Genomic DNA, 16,785 nt, shown 5'->3' on the forward strand with positions numbered 1-16,785 from the left:
ATCCAATTTTTTACTATCATAAATTAAATAAAACACCTATGAGTATTTCTATCTAGCCATCTTCTTTTTTTTTGTCATTATGATTTTGGGGGAAGGGTAAAAGACTCAACAATGGAAATGCCTGGTCAGCTCTGTAACTCTTTAATTACACACTGCTTTCCATAATCTAATTTCCACTTATCTGCAGTTCCACCTTGGAGCAAATGTGACGTATCTACTCCTACCAATATTTTTGTACAGATAAAATCTGGTTCAAATGAACAGTGCCCTGAAGACAGAAAGTTACAAAAATGTAGTAACCAACCTAAGAGGTGGTCCAGTCTTCAAAAGCCATGTGCTCTGAGGTTGTTGATGTGTGAAAAGAGTAAAACGTGTTGTTGCCAGTCAACTAGTCCCAGTCCCTCAATGATGTGGAATGATCATGGCATAAAGGTAGCACAGAGAACAGAGTGCCAGACTTGTAGTCAAGAAGAGTTGGGTTGAAATCTGGCCTCAGAAACCTCTTAGTCAGTGTGACCTTAGGCAAGTCACTTACTTTCTGTCTGCCTCAGTTTCCTCCTCTGTAAAGTAGGGATAATAATAAAGTAGGAATAATAATTCCCAGGGTAATTTTATGAATCAATTAAGACAATATCTGTAAAGTGCTTAAGATAGTGCCCAGCACATAAGAAACACTAGGGAAATGCTAGCTGTCATCATCATCATCACTGTTATTATTGTAATGTTGCTCTTCTGTAATTTTCTTTGGCACCTTGTCCTACCCCCAAGTGTATGCAGATGCTTAATAAAGGAAGGAAGATGAGATGAATGTCAAAAATAGGGTACAATGGCTTGCAATCATGTGAGCCACCTCCAAGTCCAGGGCAGAACTTCTGATGGGTATTCTACAGCAGCAATTAAATCCATCCTTTCACACAATCAAGTAAACCTTGAGCAGATCTAAACTAGGCACCATGCCCAACAACCATTTTTGACTTTTTAATTCCCAAAAGGATTTTCCCAACTTTAGAAGTACGGAATCATCAGGTGCTGACATAAGCATTTTAGGTCGAACGCCTTTAGCTATTTCAAAAGGATTTTTGAAAAGAGGATGGCTTGAAAGAAGAGAAATCGCTTCAGAAAAATCAATGACCCCCAAGGTCTTTACGTCCTGCTTTGTGGAGTGGCCAACGACATCTCTTACTGACCTGTAGTAAGGAGACAGCGATGAAAACACCTGCTACTATATAAATGTTCCGAGGGAGCCAGGCCTCCAAAGCAGGGATACAGCCTTTGGTAAAGATGGATTCATCCCATTTGTTCTTTGTCTGCATTGGAAACACATACACATAATGAGCGTCCCTCCTGAACCGTCACATGTGCATTCCTATTAGGTCTCCTGAGTTCTGAAGAAAGGGGAATGAAGTGTCTAGGAGCCGGTGTCCATGGGGGGAGAATGAGTCACAGAAACCTAGAGCTCTGCATGTTCTCCAGAAGTCATCTAACCTAGTTATCTACACAATCAACTCCTGAAGTTTCCTATTATTTCTAGGAAAAAATATAAATTCCTCTATTGAGTTTTCAGAGCCATTCACAACCTGACCCCAACTCCAATCTAGCCTCCTTTTCCCCACATTCTACGAGGCAGGTAAATGGGCTTTCTTACTTCCCCGCACACAAGGCACTCCATCTCTCTTTCTCTGTACTTTTACAAGGATCATCCCTCATGGCGGAAATCCTTCCTCAACTGGACCTCATGGAATCCCTCTCTTTCTTCATGCACAACCTTCTAAATGAAGCATTTTCTGATCTCTCTCTAACTGTTAGTTGGTAACTATATTGAATTTGTTCTTTTTCTATTTATTCTCTCTATATACTGATATCTGTACTTTTCCAGAAGAAGGTATGGTCCTGCTGAGCAGGAATTGTTTTGATCATTTTATTTGCATCTTCAGCACCTCACATGGTACTGATAAACAGGAAGTGTCAAATAAATTCTTATTGATTGATTTTATGTCATTCTGAGAGATCCAGTCTTTCTGTTTGGTCTTTTGCAGGCACAGCAGACAACTGACAACATACTTTTCAACTGACCCCCAAAGTCTCAATTTTGAAAAAGGGGATTCCTAGAAACGGAGTGATAGCTAGTGGTTGTCTGACCTCTAAGTTCAGTGATACTGAGGGTGAAGTCATGAGAGTTAAAAGAATAAAGATGGAGAGAGTGAACTAAGGAACATATTTAAAGACTATCAAATAACTACAAATGTACATACGTGTATGTGTGTTTATATATGTGTATATATGTGTACACATTTGTATACTTCTTTTCATTTTCAGATATGCCTGACTCTGCATGACTCCATTAGGGGTTTTCTTGGCAAAGATACTGGAGCAGTTTGCCATTTCCTTTTTCAGTTCATTTTACAAATGAGGAACCTGAGGCAAACAGGGTTAAGTGACTTGCCCAGGGTCACATAGCTAGTCAGTGTCTGAGGCCAGATTTGAACTCAAGAAGATGAGTCTTCCTGACTCTAGGTCCAACACTATCCACTGTGCCACCTAGCTGCCCTATACACACACACACACACACACACACACACACACACACACACACACACGCACATACTCACTATATGTGGGTATACATTACTGCAGTCCAGAAGTATACTTATGTTACACACAAGTATATAAATCAAAGGTAACCTCTGTCAGAAGGAAGAATGAATTTTCCAGCCATTATAAAAGCAGGATCCTATAATTATACTTGTTATTATGAAAGCTGGTATTTGTATTTGCATATTCTTGGCCATAATGTGTCACTTTAATAAAATACCCTCAATTATTCCCACATCATTTACAACCAGGATCTTCAGCAGAGCTGCCCAACTAAGCTTCATCATGGAAATTCTAGGCCCCTTTCCAGCATTTGCTGCTATCCTCATAGAATGTGAGATGGAACTAAATCTATTAATCAACACAAGTAACTACGACAGCACTTAAGGTATTGCTAGGCACTAGAAATACAAAGACAAAAACGAAATGATCCTTGCCCTTCAGAAGACCGCATTATCTCAGACTAACAATTGTCTATTGGGAAGTTACATGGACTGAAACATACACCACAGTGTCCCAAAGTAAATGGAATAATATTTGTATTGTCTGCACTCCTACTCTTTTCAGTTAGTCGTTAACTGAAGCACTCACCCCAAAGTGGCCCCAGGATCATATTCACTTTAGCTAGGACTATTGATTCCACACTGTTTATTTCCATATGGCTCATCATAAGAATTAAGAAAGAAATCTCAATACCATATTAACAGTCACCAGCTATAATCAGCAAGAGGTAAGGTAAATATTTTTCCTAAGAGTTTTTCCCCTCATAACTACGTGATGAAGCCAGTCTGACACTCCCTCTTCTGGGGTCTGAATACCTGAGATAAATGAACCCTGAATTTATTTGGGGAGCACTTGAGATGAAAGGGAATTGAATGACTCCAACTGCATGTTAACAAGAGCACCCAAACAAAATTATTTTCAACAAGTCTGACACCTTTTTGAAACTATGAATACTTTAAATGGGCTCTTTAAAAAAAACTCTCTCCTAATAAGCGTTCTCAAAAATGTGAAAATGAGAGTTTCTGCAACTCCTAAATTCTCCTCCTTCTTTCCCACTAACTTGGCAACAGCTAGTTTGGGGGCCTGTGGTTAATGAAGCCTGAAATTAACATGGATCACCATTTCCTTCTTCCTTTCTACTGGCCCAAGGCATGGTGCCTGTTAGGTTACTTACTTGTTCTCACTCTGCTCACCCCTACTGGGTTTGGAATCTCACCTCTGCACTCAGCTCCGAGTTTTCCCATTCTAATTTACACGTGTGTGCTAAATCAGGAAGTTGGACCAAAGGGAATAACCATAAGCATTAGGGATTCTCACCATAGTCCTGACATCATATCCACACTGTGTATTCACAACTTTTTGCTGCAAGAGAAATAAGAAAAGATTAGCACTGTAGAAGGCTGGCAGGAAGGTGGGAAGGAAAGGAGAAAAGGGGGAGAGAAAGTGGCCTTCTGGGAAAAATCACAACCAACAGATTTTGGTAGCAAAGGCCCATCCTAGTTCACTCAATTCAGTCATTCGACAAAATACTGAATGGCAAAAGCTACATTTAGGGAATGAAGTGAGACAGCCTAGGGTACAGCAAAATGTCCTGCACATGGGCTCAGTTTCTATTTCTACCCCTTACTAGCCTGAAGACTGTGGGTGAGTCATGAGAATGGAGGCATACTTCTACTCCTTTAACCTGCCAAGGGTGTTATAAACAAAATGCTTTGGGATATAAAGACCAGGAGGTGCAAAGCATTTGAAAGGTTGGCAAAGAACCTTAGATGAGATGCTTCCATTTTATCCTCACCATTGTGTGAAGTAGGAGCTTGTTATAATCCCTATTTTACAGATAAAGGAACTAGGAGGCCCAAAGAAGCAAGTTTATAGTCACACAGCTAGTAAACGTCAGAAGCAGGATCTGAACTCAGAGACTCCTACATCCAAGCTGAGTAGTCTCTATAAAAGCATATAAGAATGAGTTAATATTACAATTATTATTAGATGTTCTAATAACTCAGATACAGACTACAAACTGAGAAAATAAGAATTACGTTGCTGTCTGTATTACCTAAAGAAATCACATAACTTCTCTGTAGCTTTTTATTCATCTATAAAGTAAGGTGATCATGTACTGATGATTTAAAGGAAGGCTTTAGTCAGCCACAAGTTTCCTGAATCCTAAAAAGCCTGTATTCACTCAAAGACTTGACTTGAATAGGGAGACAAAGACAGCCAGAGAGAACAAAACAGATTCCACCAATTATATACTACTCCCTGAATTTCCTGTCTCAGGGATATTGAACTCAGGAGAGAAAGGAAAGAGTAAAGAGGGAAGGAAAGAATCTGTGAATCAGTAATAATAACTAACCAATACATTATAGATTAGATGAGAGTAAGAAGTAAGACCCTAGAGGGAGGTGCCTCTGATTCAGACTATAAAACCACAGTCAGAAAGAACCTTAAAGATGCCACTTTTAGACTACAAAGAACTTCCATAGCCTGTTTTCTTATTTTTCTGTTTTATTTATCTGAATATATATGCACTATCTTCTCCATTAGACTATAAAACTATGAGGAGAGGAGCTACGTCAATGTGCATGCATGCACATATGTACATCTGTATTGTGTTTGTACGTATGTGCACATATATACATATGGGTGCTCCCATATGCACATGCATGAATGCATTTATATGTAGATATATACATGCATGCATAACATAAATATGTATGTACATTTTATTACTGAGCCAGACCTTTTTCTTCACGCTTTAATATTTCCTTTGTCTAGAAGAATCCCAAGTTCAGTATCCCTGAGACAGAAAAATACCTAACCATCGCTACAGGTGGTAACATCTAATTGGTGGAAGAATCTGCTTTGTTCTTGTTCTCTCCTGCTTCCTTTGACTCCGTATTCAAGTCAAGCCTTTGAGTGAGTGCAGGCTTGTTAGGATTCAAGAGACTTGTGGTTGACTTCAATAGCCACCTGCTTTCAAATCAACAATACACGATCACCTTATTTTACAGATGAATGAATCTAAGGTACAAAGAAGTTGGGTGAGTTCTTTAACTCAGCACATGTAATTCTTACATTCAGAGTTTGCAGCCTGTTAACTGGGTATATATATATATATATATATATATATATATATATATACATATATATATATATATATATACATATGTATGTACATATATATATGTATGTATATATATGTGTGTGTGTGTGTGCGTGTGCATGTGCGTGCATGTGCGTGTGTGTGCATGCGTGTGTGCATACATGTGTGTATACATATATATTCAAAGACTGTTAATTTGAGAGAAATCAGTTTCCCAGTATCGACCTAGGTATTAGCTTTAAAGAGAGAAACTCCTTGGTTTGGGTATTCAAGATTCTTATGATCTTCTCATTTGGGGGCCTTAACGAAGTCTACAGTATTCCCAGTTACCCCGTGACTTGCCCATGGGCCATTCTCTGCCCAGCAGCCCCCTTTCATCAGAAGGTGCCTTTCCAAGCTAATCACTTGTTCAGATACCAGCAGAAACTACAGCCAGAGTCAAAAGAACCTGGTCCTTGTGCGTGGAGAGAGATGGGAATTGCAACGATACTACCTTTGCAAGGAATGATGGAGAAACCATTCTCTTGGTAGAAAAGTGGTATACTACTAAGGTACAATGTCTGATGCAGTTGCCATACAGGGTCTATGTACTTCACTGCTTTGATTTTTGTTTTGTTTTTTTAATCTTACAAGGTAGGATTCCATTCTTAAACTAGTATTTCCAGAAATGACTATGATGTAAAACAACAGGCATCAATTTTTCTTTAACCTAAAGGAGAGAAAATGACCACAACTTACTGCAGGATCTGGCACACAGCAAGAAAACGGGACACCACATTTCTCTCGGCTATAGCTTTCTCCACTGCAATTAAAGTAAACATTGAGGTCCCAGTCTTCAGGGCCATAAGCCCCACAGCACTGGTTCTACAGAGCAAACAAACAGAATTCATCATCATCAGAGCCAGAGCACTGTCATTTAGTGACCAGCACACCATAACTGACTCAAGTAGATCAGATTTCACCTCTATTTGGTACTGTCCCAGATTCTTCGCTCAGGAACCATTTTCATAACTACATCAATCCCACATCTCTCTCTTCTGAATCTCTACAATACATGTTGCCAGTTATCACTCATTTGGCTTTTGTACTTTATTACTTGGCATTAAGTCACTTTTCATACATGCATACATATATCCATGTATGTAATTTCCCAGCTGTATTGTAAGCCCCATGATGACAGAATTTCTTGTCGGGTTTTGCATCCTTCTTAAGTATTTGGCACATATCAAGAATGGATATCTATTGAATGACTGATACGATATCACCCATAAACACACTGAACATTAGGAGAATTAGAATGTGTTTAGCAATGTGCCTTAATACTCCCCTTCCTCTCAAAAGAAACAAAGGGGATACAGAATCCATCCTTTAAGGAAAATGAGAAGAATGGACAACACCAAAGTGTTTTCTTTTTAACACTACCACACAGGAGAAACATTATAGCATATTGTTTACTTGTACAGGAAAGACAGAAAGAGAGACAGACATAGAAAAACAATTGCAGAGACCCAGAGGGAAACACAAAAGGCAACTGTGTGTCAGTTTCCAAACTGGGACAGCAGAATCACTGAGAGTTTCTCCAACTTTAGACATCACGACATTACAATCCCATGGCAGAAATAAGCAAAATTCAAGAGTTATATTTGAGTTTTGTTGCTCAAATAATACTTAAAACTAAGAAATCTAATCTTGCTCAGTTTAAGATTTCCTTAGTGTGCTTCCCTATTTGTGGTAATCTCTTTCCTGTTCCCCTTCCTGTGACATGAGACAGATTATTGTCTTTTTTTCAGAATAGAAACAAACAAAAACACAAAATGCCTAAGGAAGTCAGGTTTCTGAAGAGAAAGAGCATAGAGTTCATCAGGGTCCAGACCCTTAAAACGGCCAGGAGCTGGGTCCTCATCCTCATCTCCCACCCCCACCCACCCCCATGAGAACAATTAGAGCTGCTTAGAGCATCCAGGTGCAGAGCAGGAATCAATGGGGGATGGGAAACTAGAGGAACTGGAAGCCTTACACAGAAGGGTTCTGTTCAGGAGTTCTGCATAATATCCTAGGGGGCTAATTCTTGTTGCTCTGACCAGGTTTCCTTCTCAAACAGGAAGGGGAAAAGGCCTTTCAGAGAGATAGGATAAGAATAGTCTCCAACCAAAGGAGGATATCCTGTGGATCCTGATGAATTACAGAAGGGTCAGGGAAGGGATTCACTCGTATCATCAACATTCCTAGAGGGAAGGAAAGGAGTTGGATAGTACACTTGGATAATCTGGGTTTTCAGCTGTTTGGAAGGGAATGTAATGAAAACCTCCTGAAACATGCTAAATTCTGTGAGTAACTTTGGTCAATGTTTATGGGAACCTTCCTTGACTACCCTCCTGTCCTCTGGATTTCCAGTTACCTCCTGACCTAATCAAGTGATTCAAGAATCCAGAAAATGGATCTAAGAGAATAAACTCTGCATCTCTTAGAAACCTCCACACCATCCCTAGCACGCCAAGGCATTTTAAGAGGCATATATACTTCCATTACTTCAGAAAGACTCACTGATGCTTCCTCTGCCAACTCAGCTCACCATTTCCTCTATTCTTTGGGAGGACATTTCATTATCTTCACCCTAAACCCTCTTCCACTTCCCTCTTACTATCAAGGACAATTAATTACTGGTAGGGGCAATATCCTTCTCTCAGTTGCTTAAGTTCACAACCTGGGTAACATCCTCAATTCCTTACTATCTCTTACCACCTACCCTATATACCCCCATATCCAATGTGTTGTTAAGTCCTCCTAATTTCACCTTTGCAACACTTCTCAAATGTGCTCCCTTATCTCCACTGCCACTACTCTGGTGCATCCCCTCAGCCCTAAACCCCTGCAACAGCCTGCAGGTAGGACTGCCCACCTCTAATCTCTCCCTATTCCAACCCATCCTCCATTTAGCCACCAGGGATTTTCTTAAAGTACAGGTCTGACCATATCATGCATCCTTCTCCCTACCCCTAACCTCCCATTCAATAAACTCCATGGGATCTCTATTGCTTCCAGGATCAAACACAAAATGCCCTGTTTGGTGTTCAAAGCCTTTAAAACTTAGCCCCCTCTTATCTTTCCAGTCCTGTTACACCATACTCTCCTTGTCATACTCTTGTGATGCTGGCTTCCTGGCCACAAACAAAACATTCCCAACTCTCATATACAGGCATTTTCTCTGCCTGTCCTCCATGCCTGGACTGATTTTCCTTCTCACTTCTGTCTATAGGCTTCGCCAATTTCTTTTAATCCCAACTAAAATCCTATCTTCTATAGAAAGTACTTCCCAACCCTTCTTCCTTATAATATTTCCTATTTATTTTCTATATAGCTTGCTTCGTATAGATTTCTTTGCTTTTGTTTCTCTCATTAGACTGTGAGCTCCTTGAATACAGGGATTGTCTTTGGCCTCTTGATGTACCCCCAGCACTTACAGCACAGTGCCTGGCACATAGTAGGTGCTTAATAAACATTTACTGATTGGCTGATTTGGTGGTGGTCTCCTCCATCTGATTGGGAGCTCCTTGAGGGCAGGGACTGTCTTTGCCTCTTTTTGTATCCTCACTGCTTAGCACAGGGCTCAGGACATAACAGGTACTTAATAAATGTTTCCTGACTGAGAGACTGGACAAAATTTTCATCACCTGAAAACCAATCTTCTGATAAGGAGTCATTCCAAACTTAGGCTGGTCCTTGGATGTCAATCATTCAGTGTGCGGTGAGGTCCTTTGAGTTTTAGTAACATCTTCTAGAAGACTAACCCTTTCTAGTAAAATCTTCAAGATCCTGTGTTCCCATCTCCACACCAAGATGAAACCTCAGCACAAGATCCCAGAGGAGGAAAAAAGGCAGAGGTAAAACAGTGAAGGATGTGAAGACAGGGTGACTTACAGCTTTCTGCAGGGAGTCAATAAGGTTCTGCAGATCGATGTCATCTCGATAAGACTTGATATTGATCTCGAAGAACTCCCTGAACCTGTCCCTCACCCAGTCCTGGAACAGGAAAGCCAACACAGCAACCGCCAGCTCCAAGAAAAATATCAGCACAATAGCCCCACAGAACTAAGAGGAAAAAAAAAAAGAGAAGGGCAATAACAGGAAATTGTTTTCCAATTCCTCCAATCCTGAGTCCCTTTGTGAAAACTTTCCTACTGTTCTTAGTCCTAAATGACCTCTTTTCCCTGAATTCCTTGTCATCTATCAATGGGACAGGGATAAGGACTGTACCTATGATACTGGCCTGCAACAGGGAGGAATTTCATCCCCTCATGTAGAGTGGCACCTTCTCTACAGTTAAAGAATTTTAGAGAGCTGCCAGAAGCAGTGGTGTCCAATTTAAATAGAAATGAGAAAACCTCACAAAAAGATCCTTGTAGGCTATATATTGACTTAGAAAACCACACATTAACATTATCTACGTTCTACTGTTATTTTTATTTATTTGGTTAAATATTTCCCAATTATATCTTCATTTGGTTGGGACTCAGTCATAGCCACATCATGGCCTGAGTATTTGACACCTCTAGTCTAGAGCTTGGAGAGGTTAAGTAGTTTGCCTAAGGTCACAGTCTGGGACGGCAGGCTTCCTGGGTATGAGGCTGGCTCTCTAGTCACCCTGTCTCAGGGCCTCATAAAGCACTTACCTATTAAAACCGAAGGATCTATATTTAATCTCCATTAGGGCAAAATCTCCACGAGGACAAAGTCCATTTTATAGGATGCAATCAGATTTATTTGCATATTTATTATTATAAAATAATATATTAATGAGCAGTTAGACAGCACAGTGGCACAAGAGATAGAGTACCAGGCCCTAAGTCAGGAAGATTCATCTTGAGTTCAAATCTGGCTTCAGACACTGCCTAGCTGTGTGACCCTATTTGCCTCAATTCCTCATCTGTAAAATGAGCTGGAGAAGGAAATGGCAAACCATTACAGTATCTTTCCTAAGAAGAATTAGACATGACTGAAATGACTGTACAATAACAAAAAAGTTAATAACACATCAACATATGCATATTCTATTATCATATACATCAATCATGTGCTGTATAGTACATTGCTATGTTAATATATTAACGGTAACATTTATTATCATTAAGTGGGAGGGAATAACTATTCCAAATCACTCATTTTATGGAAAAAGCATTGAGACACATATTCAAACCCAGGTCCTCTTGATCCCAAACCCAGCAGACTTTGCATGCTGCATCTGCAGCTCCCAGGACTTCTAACACAGTAGTATCTCACCCTTAGGAAATGTTCCCATGTTTGCTAATTGACTTGCTGAGCTTCTACCTACCACAAGAGTCACAGGGAAATTACAGATTTGCCCAGAATTAGAAAATGTTAGAGCTGGCAGACCTTTAGAGACCAGCTAGGGTGGAGAGGCAAAAAGCACGTAAAACATTCAACATGTGCTATCTAAATTCAGAACAGGGAATACGGAATGATTCGCTAAATATAAAAAGGAATACATTGCAAAGCAATGTAACAGATGTTTCTCCAGCAGATCCTCCTGAATCGTAACTGAAAGCATCTCAAAATGAATTTATCTAAATGTAACTCTATTTTCTTAAAACTCCATAAATATTTCTCACTTAACTCTATGTAAAAGTGATGGTTTAGGTTGTTTGGTTTTTTTTTTTTTTTTGCATTAAATATCTAATGGAGTAAAGGTGGAAAGGAAGAATGGGATATGGAAATATAAATAACAAAAGGAAATCACTACATATTGATCTTACCCCTGGGGAATAAGGAAACAGGTGCTGCTAGATACCTTCTAGTGTCCCAGAGGTGTGGGTGTGCTGAGGGTCAGTACATAGCTCTACTAGCTAACCAAGTTAACCTCTTTAAAAGCAATGTTAATTGGCACACGGTGATTGACTTGTGGACACCTGGCTCCCCAAACCTAACCCCCCCCCCCCCTTTCTAGTTTTCCAAATGATCAGGGAAATCTGTTCCCCTCCCTCCCTCCTCCAACACAGTCCCCATCCACCTGGGCCCCAGGTTACTTACAAACTGCAGCAGGCAGATGTTTTCCCTCAGAGCCCCCACACAGCCAGCAAAGCCCAAGGTGAACATCACCACCCCCACGATCAGGACCAGCACCACAGGATCCACACCATGGAGACGAGTCACTTTGGTCAAGTCTGAGAGCACCCCCTGAAGACGGCCAAGGAGACAGCGGAGCATTAACCTCAGCAGAAAGGCAGGTGAAAAGCATCTACAAAGCAGTTCTACTTGCAAGGAGTACAAATTAAGCTAAATGCTCATGTTCTCTGCCTTCAGGGGGCTTATAACCTTTCAAAGGAAATGTCACAGTCATAATGGGTTAACCAAAAAGAAAATCAGCGCCTTAGGGTGCACCCTCCTTTTTTATGAGCCTTTCTTATTACTAGTAATTATCATCTAACCCTAACCCATCATCTTTTGAATTCAACAATTTAATAAATATTTATTAACTACTCATTATATGCAAGTCTTTATGCCATGGGCTAGGGATAAAAAGATGGGGGGGCAGGGGGTGGGGGAAGCAAGCACCTCCTTCAAGAAAGCTGTAATCCAATGAGGGGAATTGGGGAGGCAGGGGATGCAGAGAGGGCACACAGACAGAACATTCGTATAAATAAATATGATACAAGAGTGTGAGGAAAAAAATGAAATCCGGATAAAGGAATCTAGAAAAATCTGAGGAAGGAAAAAACAGCCTTTCTGTGGAAGATGACATATAAACTGAGGCTTGAAAGAAGGCAGGGGTTTGTAGCAAGTTAGGATGAAGGATGAGTCCTTCCCTTCCACACATAGGGGCCAGTATGCACAAATGCAGTATGGGAGGGGATAAGAGAACAACCTGCTGTCCCATGGTTGGAAAAGAGACTATGTGAAATAGAAATATTATGAAATAAGACTGAAAATATTGATTGGCAAAAGTCTGGGAGAAATCCGAGGGGTTTTGAGCATCTGGGATATTCATTTAGTAATTTATGTCAAACATGGAGTGGAGATAAAGAGAGTATGGAGGCAGAAATAGAGCCTAAGTGAGAATAAGGAAGAAGGGAAGGATGCCAAAGAGAATGTCTGCTGTACAGGACTAACCACATATTGTCTTGTACTGGTTTTTCCCAAAGAAGGTAGGCCGACACTTTCCCCTTCTCTCATATCCTGGATACTCTGAGTATTCAGTGGTGATTGAAATATTAAGAATGTGCATTTCTATGCCATCTGAAGACTAAAGATGATTATTAATAGGATTATAGGATTAAAATACTATTATCAGCATCATTATCATAATTTATAGAACCATAGATTTGCCACTATAGAAGGGGCCTCTCTGAGGTCATTAAGTCCAACACCCTCATTTTATAGGTAAGGACAGTGCAACCCAGAGGGGTTAAGTGATGTGCTGGTGATCATACAAGTCCTATACTACTACTGAAAAAGGATTCAAACCTGGGTTGGATTCCAAGTTCGAAGCTCAAACCACTACACACCTCACTGCCTCTCAATGACAAACATCCAGCCCAACTTATGGAGCAGAAAAAGGCTCTACCTTGCCTTTGATGAAAGAAACGAAAGCACTTAAAAGGGGGAAGAGAAAAAAATGCAATAGATTTAAGGCTTCCTGACTGGTATTTAGCCAGTTCAGCTTAATCCACATGAGAAAGTGAAATCCGATCACCGGCCCTTCTTAAAATAAAGAAACAAAGGATAAGGCGTATTATTATTACCAGATAAGGCTTCAGCCTCTTAGCAAATAACATAAATGTTTCTGGAAAATTCAGAAAACACTGAAGCTCCTAACCAAATTCACACAGCCCATTTGCACAGACATAGACTAAAGCTGCCACAAGGTGGTGGTACAAGCCTATGGTTTGCACAAAATTCAAAACCACCACTTCCAATTTAAGAACTTAACCTCAGATGCTACAACCTGCCGCCCAAAAGGAGACCTACTAAAAATAGACTCTGAGGGGGCACCCTAGGCATCCCTAAATTTCTAGGTAGTCTTCCTTCCAAATCACCAATCACTCTAGAAAACAGGTTTTTTAACACTGCATGATAGCTGATGATCCAACTTCATCATCAAAGTCACTCTCAGGAGGAACAATCTTATCTCGACACTTCAGCAGGGAGGGAGGTGAAGAATCAGTTGAGATTCCACATTCAGAAACCAGGAACCAAAAATTGAGGAAAGTGGCATGCCAGAAAGATAATACAAGTTATAACTTAAACTTGGGTGCAAGGAGGCATATTTGGGCACAATGTAAGGAAGAATTTTCTTATATGTGGAATTATCCTAAAATAGAATGGATTGCTTTAGGGAGAGAGTAAGCTCCCTCCATCACTTGGAAAGTTTAAACAAACAGCTGGATAGTAATCTACCAGAAATTCTGTAAAAGATATTCCTGAATTGAAAAGGAAATCCTAGTGGCCCTTCCAACTCATAAGATATCATGATTCAAAGGCCAAAAAATTTATTTAATAGTATTGACTTTGTGTGGATTTTAATCAATTCAAATTTTTCAACACCAGCACAAATAATGCATGAGGCTATGTTTAAAAAAATTAAAGAGGAAAAGTCAAGTCTGAACTAGCATTTGTTATAGTCAATAGCAGCCCTGGAAGCCTGCCAAAAGCACAGACAAAGGCTGCCTTGCTTCATGGCTGGAGGGGCGTAGAGTTTTGGGGAAGGGGGAGTAGGTGGGGGTTGGGGATGACAGGTTTGCTGTCTTCAAATATTTAAAGAGCTATAGTTTAAGAATGCTCTTACCTTCTCGCTCCATGCCCAGAGTCCAACAGCAAGAAAAACAACTCCAGCTAACTGGAAGAAAAACAGGAGAAAAACAATTCATCAGAGGTCATGGACAATGGAAATTCATCTTAGCCACATTCTTGGTGTAATATACAGTCAATCAGATCAACCTAAGAGGCATAGCCATAGTCAGTCTGGTCAACATAACACGTAGAACCACCCTAAAGGTAGGCATGAATACCACAGATAGATCATATTACTAGGTCTTTAAAAGAGATCTGTCAAACTACTATGTGAACTGAGCTATTTTCAGCCTTAGAACAAAGAAGCTATTGTCTTGTTGACTTTGACTTTCATGAGAGAATGGGACCATTTTAGGACAAACTTGGAACACTCTCCCAAGACCTCTAAAATATTCTCGTCCAGATGAAACAGAAAAGATGAACTTTTTGGGAGGGGAATTTGGTAAGATTACAGCTCTGGTTCTGTTATCAATGTGATACTAAAGTGAAATATAAACAAGCAATCACCATTGCATCAGATCAAGCAGAATCTAAGAAAAGTTGCCTCATAATCTCAGACCTGTTCTTGGGGATCTGCACTTAGTTAACTCTCTAAAAGATGGTCATGTCTTGATCTACCTCTTTAGATAAGTGGCTCTGTGTAACCATGGACAAGTGAGCAAACCTCAAAGGGTCCCTCACAACTAATTCTCTAAGGCTGTAAGTTACTGAAGGGTTGGCATCTGAATTCATGGAATCACAGATCTCTGGCACAAAAAACATGAACAAGAATTGTACTAGCCACTAGAGATACAAAGACAAAATGAAAATCCCTGCCTTTGGGGAGCTTACATTCTATTAAAGGGGTACAGCAATTATGAAGTCATCCTTGACTCTTCCTTCTCCTTCACACCCCCCGCAAATCTAGTGTTACAAGTCTTGTCCATTCTACCTCTTCATCACCTCTTGACTTTCAGTCTCTACCCTAATTCAAGCCCTCATCTCTTCTCACATTGGACTAGAAAAATAACTGGTCTTCTTGCTTCTGGCTTCTTCTCCCTCCAATCCATTCTCCACTCAGTGCTGTGCTGATATTCTCAATTCACAGGTCTAACTACATAAATCTCACACACAGAAATCTCCCATGACTCCCTACTGCTTCTAGGGGGAAAAAAATACCAACTCCACAACTCACCACTTAAGAGTTTCTTTCCTACTTATATTTTTTCTAAGTATTTTCTAAGTATATTATAAGTATTTATACTCAGTATAATTTCATATTATTCTCCACATACTCTCCATTCTGGACCCATTGGCCTCCCAGCTTTTGTACTGTTCATTCTATCTTTCACCTTCATAGGTGATCTCCTTTCCATATAGACCTGCACTCTCTCATTTTGTTTTCAGAATCCCTCAGTACCATCAGAGCTGAGAATGATTCCTGCATGAGAAGAATGGCTGAGCTAATTTCTTTTCTAATTCTAGTATTTCATAACCTACCCATATATTTTCCCTTCAATATATATCTTCATCATGTGTATAAAGGTGACAGTTCACTATTATTATATTATAGCAGTATACAGCTTCCAAAGTGTTGTTTTCTTTTGTTTTTCCCCAACCATTCTATGATTTATTGCAAACACTATCTCACTTTATAAGTAAGGAAACAGAAGTCTAGTTAAGGTTCCCTCTCTGGACTCCACTGCTGACTTTGGACTTCTCTGCTACAGTCCCCTGACCTTCAAAGTTCATTCTACTCCCGGCCTTCTCACACTGGAAGCACACCCTTCCGGTGAGTAGCTGGCCACTCCCAGAGCCTCCGTTGTAATCAAATCACCCAGGCAAGTCACATCTTTATTCCTCTCTGGGCGCTACACAGGTCACTCTACATCAGGATTGCACAACCTGTGGCCCACCAAAGGATTTCCTCTACATAAAAAGGATGTTTTCCTCTACATTTTTCCGTGGGGCCCTGCCCACAAGCCGTAAGAGTATGCAGACCTGTTGTACATCAAGCTCCTAATCCTCCTCCATGTTCTTTTCAGTTTTCTTTTGCATGTTGCTCCCTCCCACTCCACTAGAAAGGGAACTCCTTTAGAGTAGATGTCTTTCTGCAATGGTATTTCCAAAGAGGAGCACCATGCCTGGTATACAGTAAGCACTTAATAATTCTTTTAATTGCTTGACTTAGGTCAAGCACATAGTCAAAAGTAGAGTATACAAAGGTATTACCCACCATCAACAGGTTACACACTTCGATGTATTTTTCTTACAGTGACAATGGATTTACACTGATTCAC

At 40.2% G+C, this 16,785-nt stretch overlaps 1 protein-coding gene across 2 annotated transcripts in view; it reads right to left on the bottom strand.

Annotated features, from left to right (window-relative positions):
• The window catches only part of TSPAN14 (tetraspanin 14), a 79,554-nt gene that overhangs the window by 3,114 nt on the left and 59,655 nt on the right, over window positions 1–16,785 (bottom strand). For both annotated transcript variants that reach the window (XM_072627977.1, XM_072627978.1), the window contains exons 3-8: window positions 14,502–14,552; window positions 11,747–11,893; window positions 9,620–9,790; window positions 6,440–6,565; window positions 3,913–3,957; window positions 1,188–1,307 (exon numbers count right to left, since the gene is read on the bottom strand). In XM_072627977.1, the coding sequence (XP_072484078.1) occupies window positions 1,188–1,307; window positions 3,913–3,957; window positions 6,440–6,565; window positions 9,620–9,790; window positions 11,747–11,893; window positions 14,502–14,552 (660 nt within the window). The remainder of the gene's footprint in view (window positions 1–1,187; window positions 1,308–3,912; window positions 3,958–6,439; window positions 6,566–9,619; window positions 9,791–11,746; window positions 11,894–14,501; window positions 14,553–16,785) is intronic.

Source organism: Notamacropus eugenii, chromosome 1, assembly GCF_028372415.1.
Source record: "Notamacropus eugenii isolate mMacEug1 chromosome 1, mMacEug1.pri_v2, whole genome shotgun sequence".
NCBI lineage: Eukaryota > Metazoa > Chordata > Mammalia > Diprotodontia > Macropodidae > Notamacropus > Notamacropus eugenii.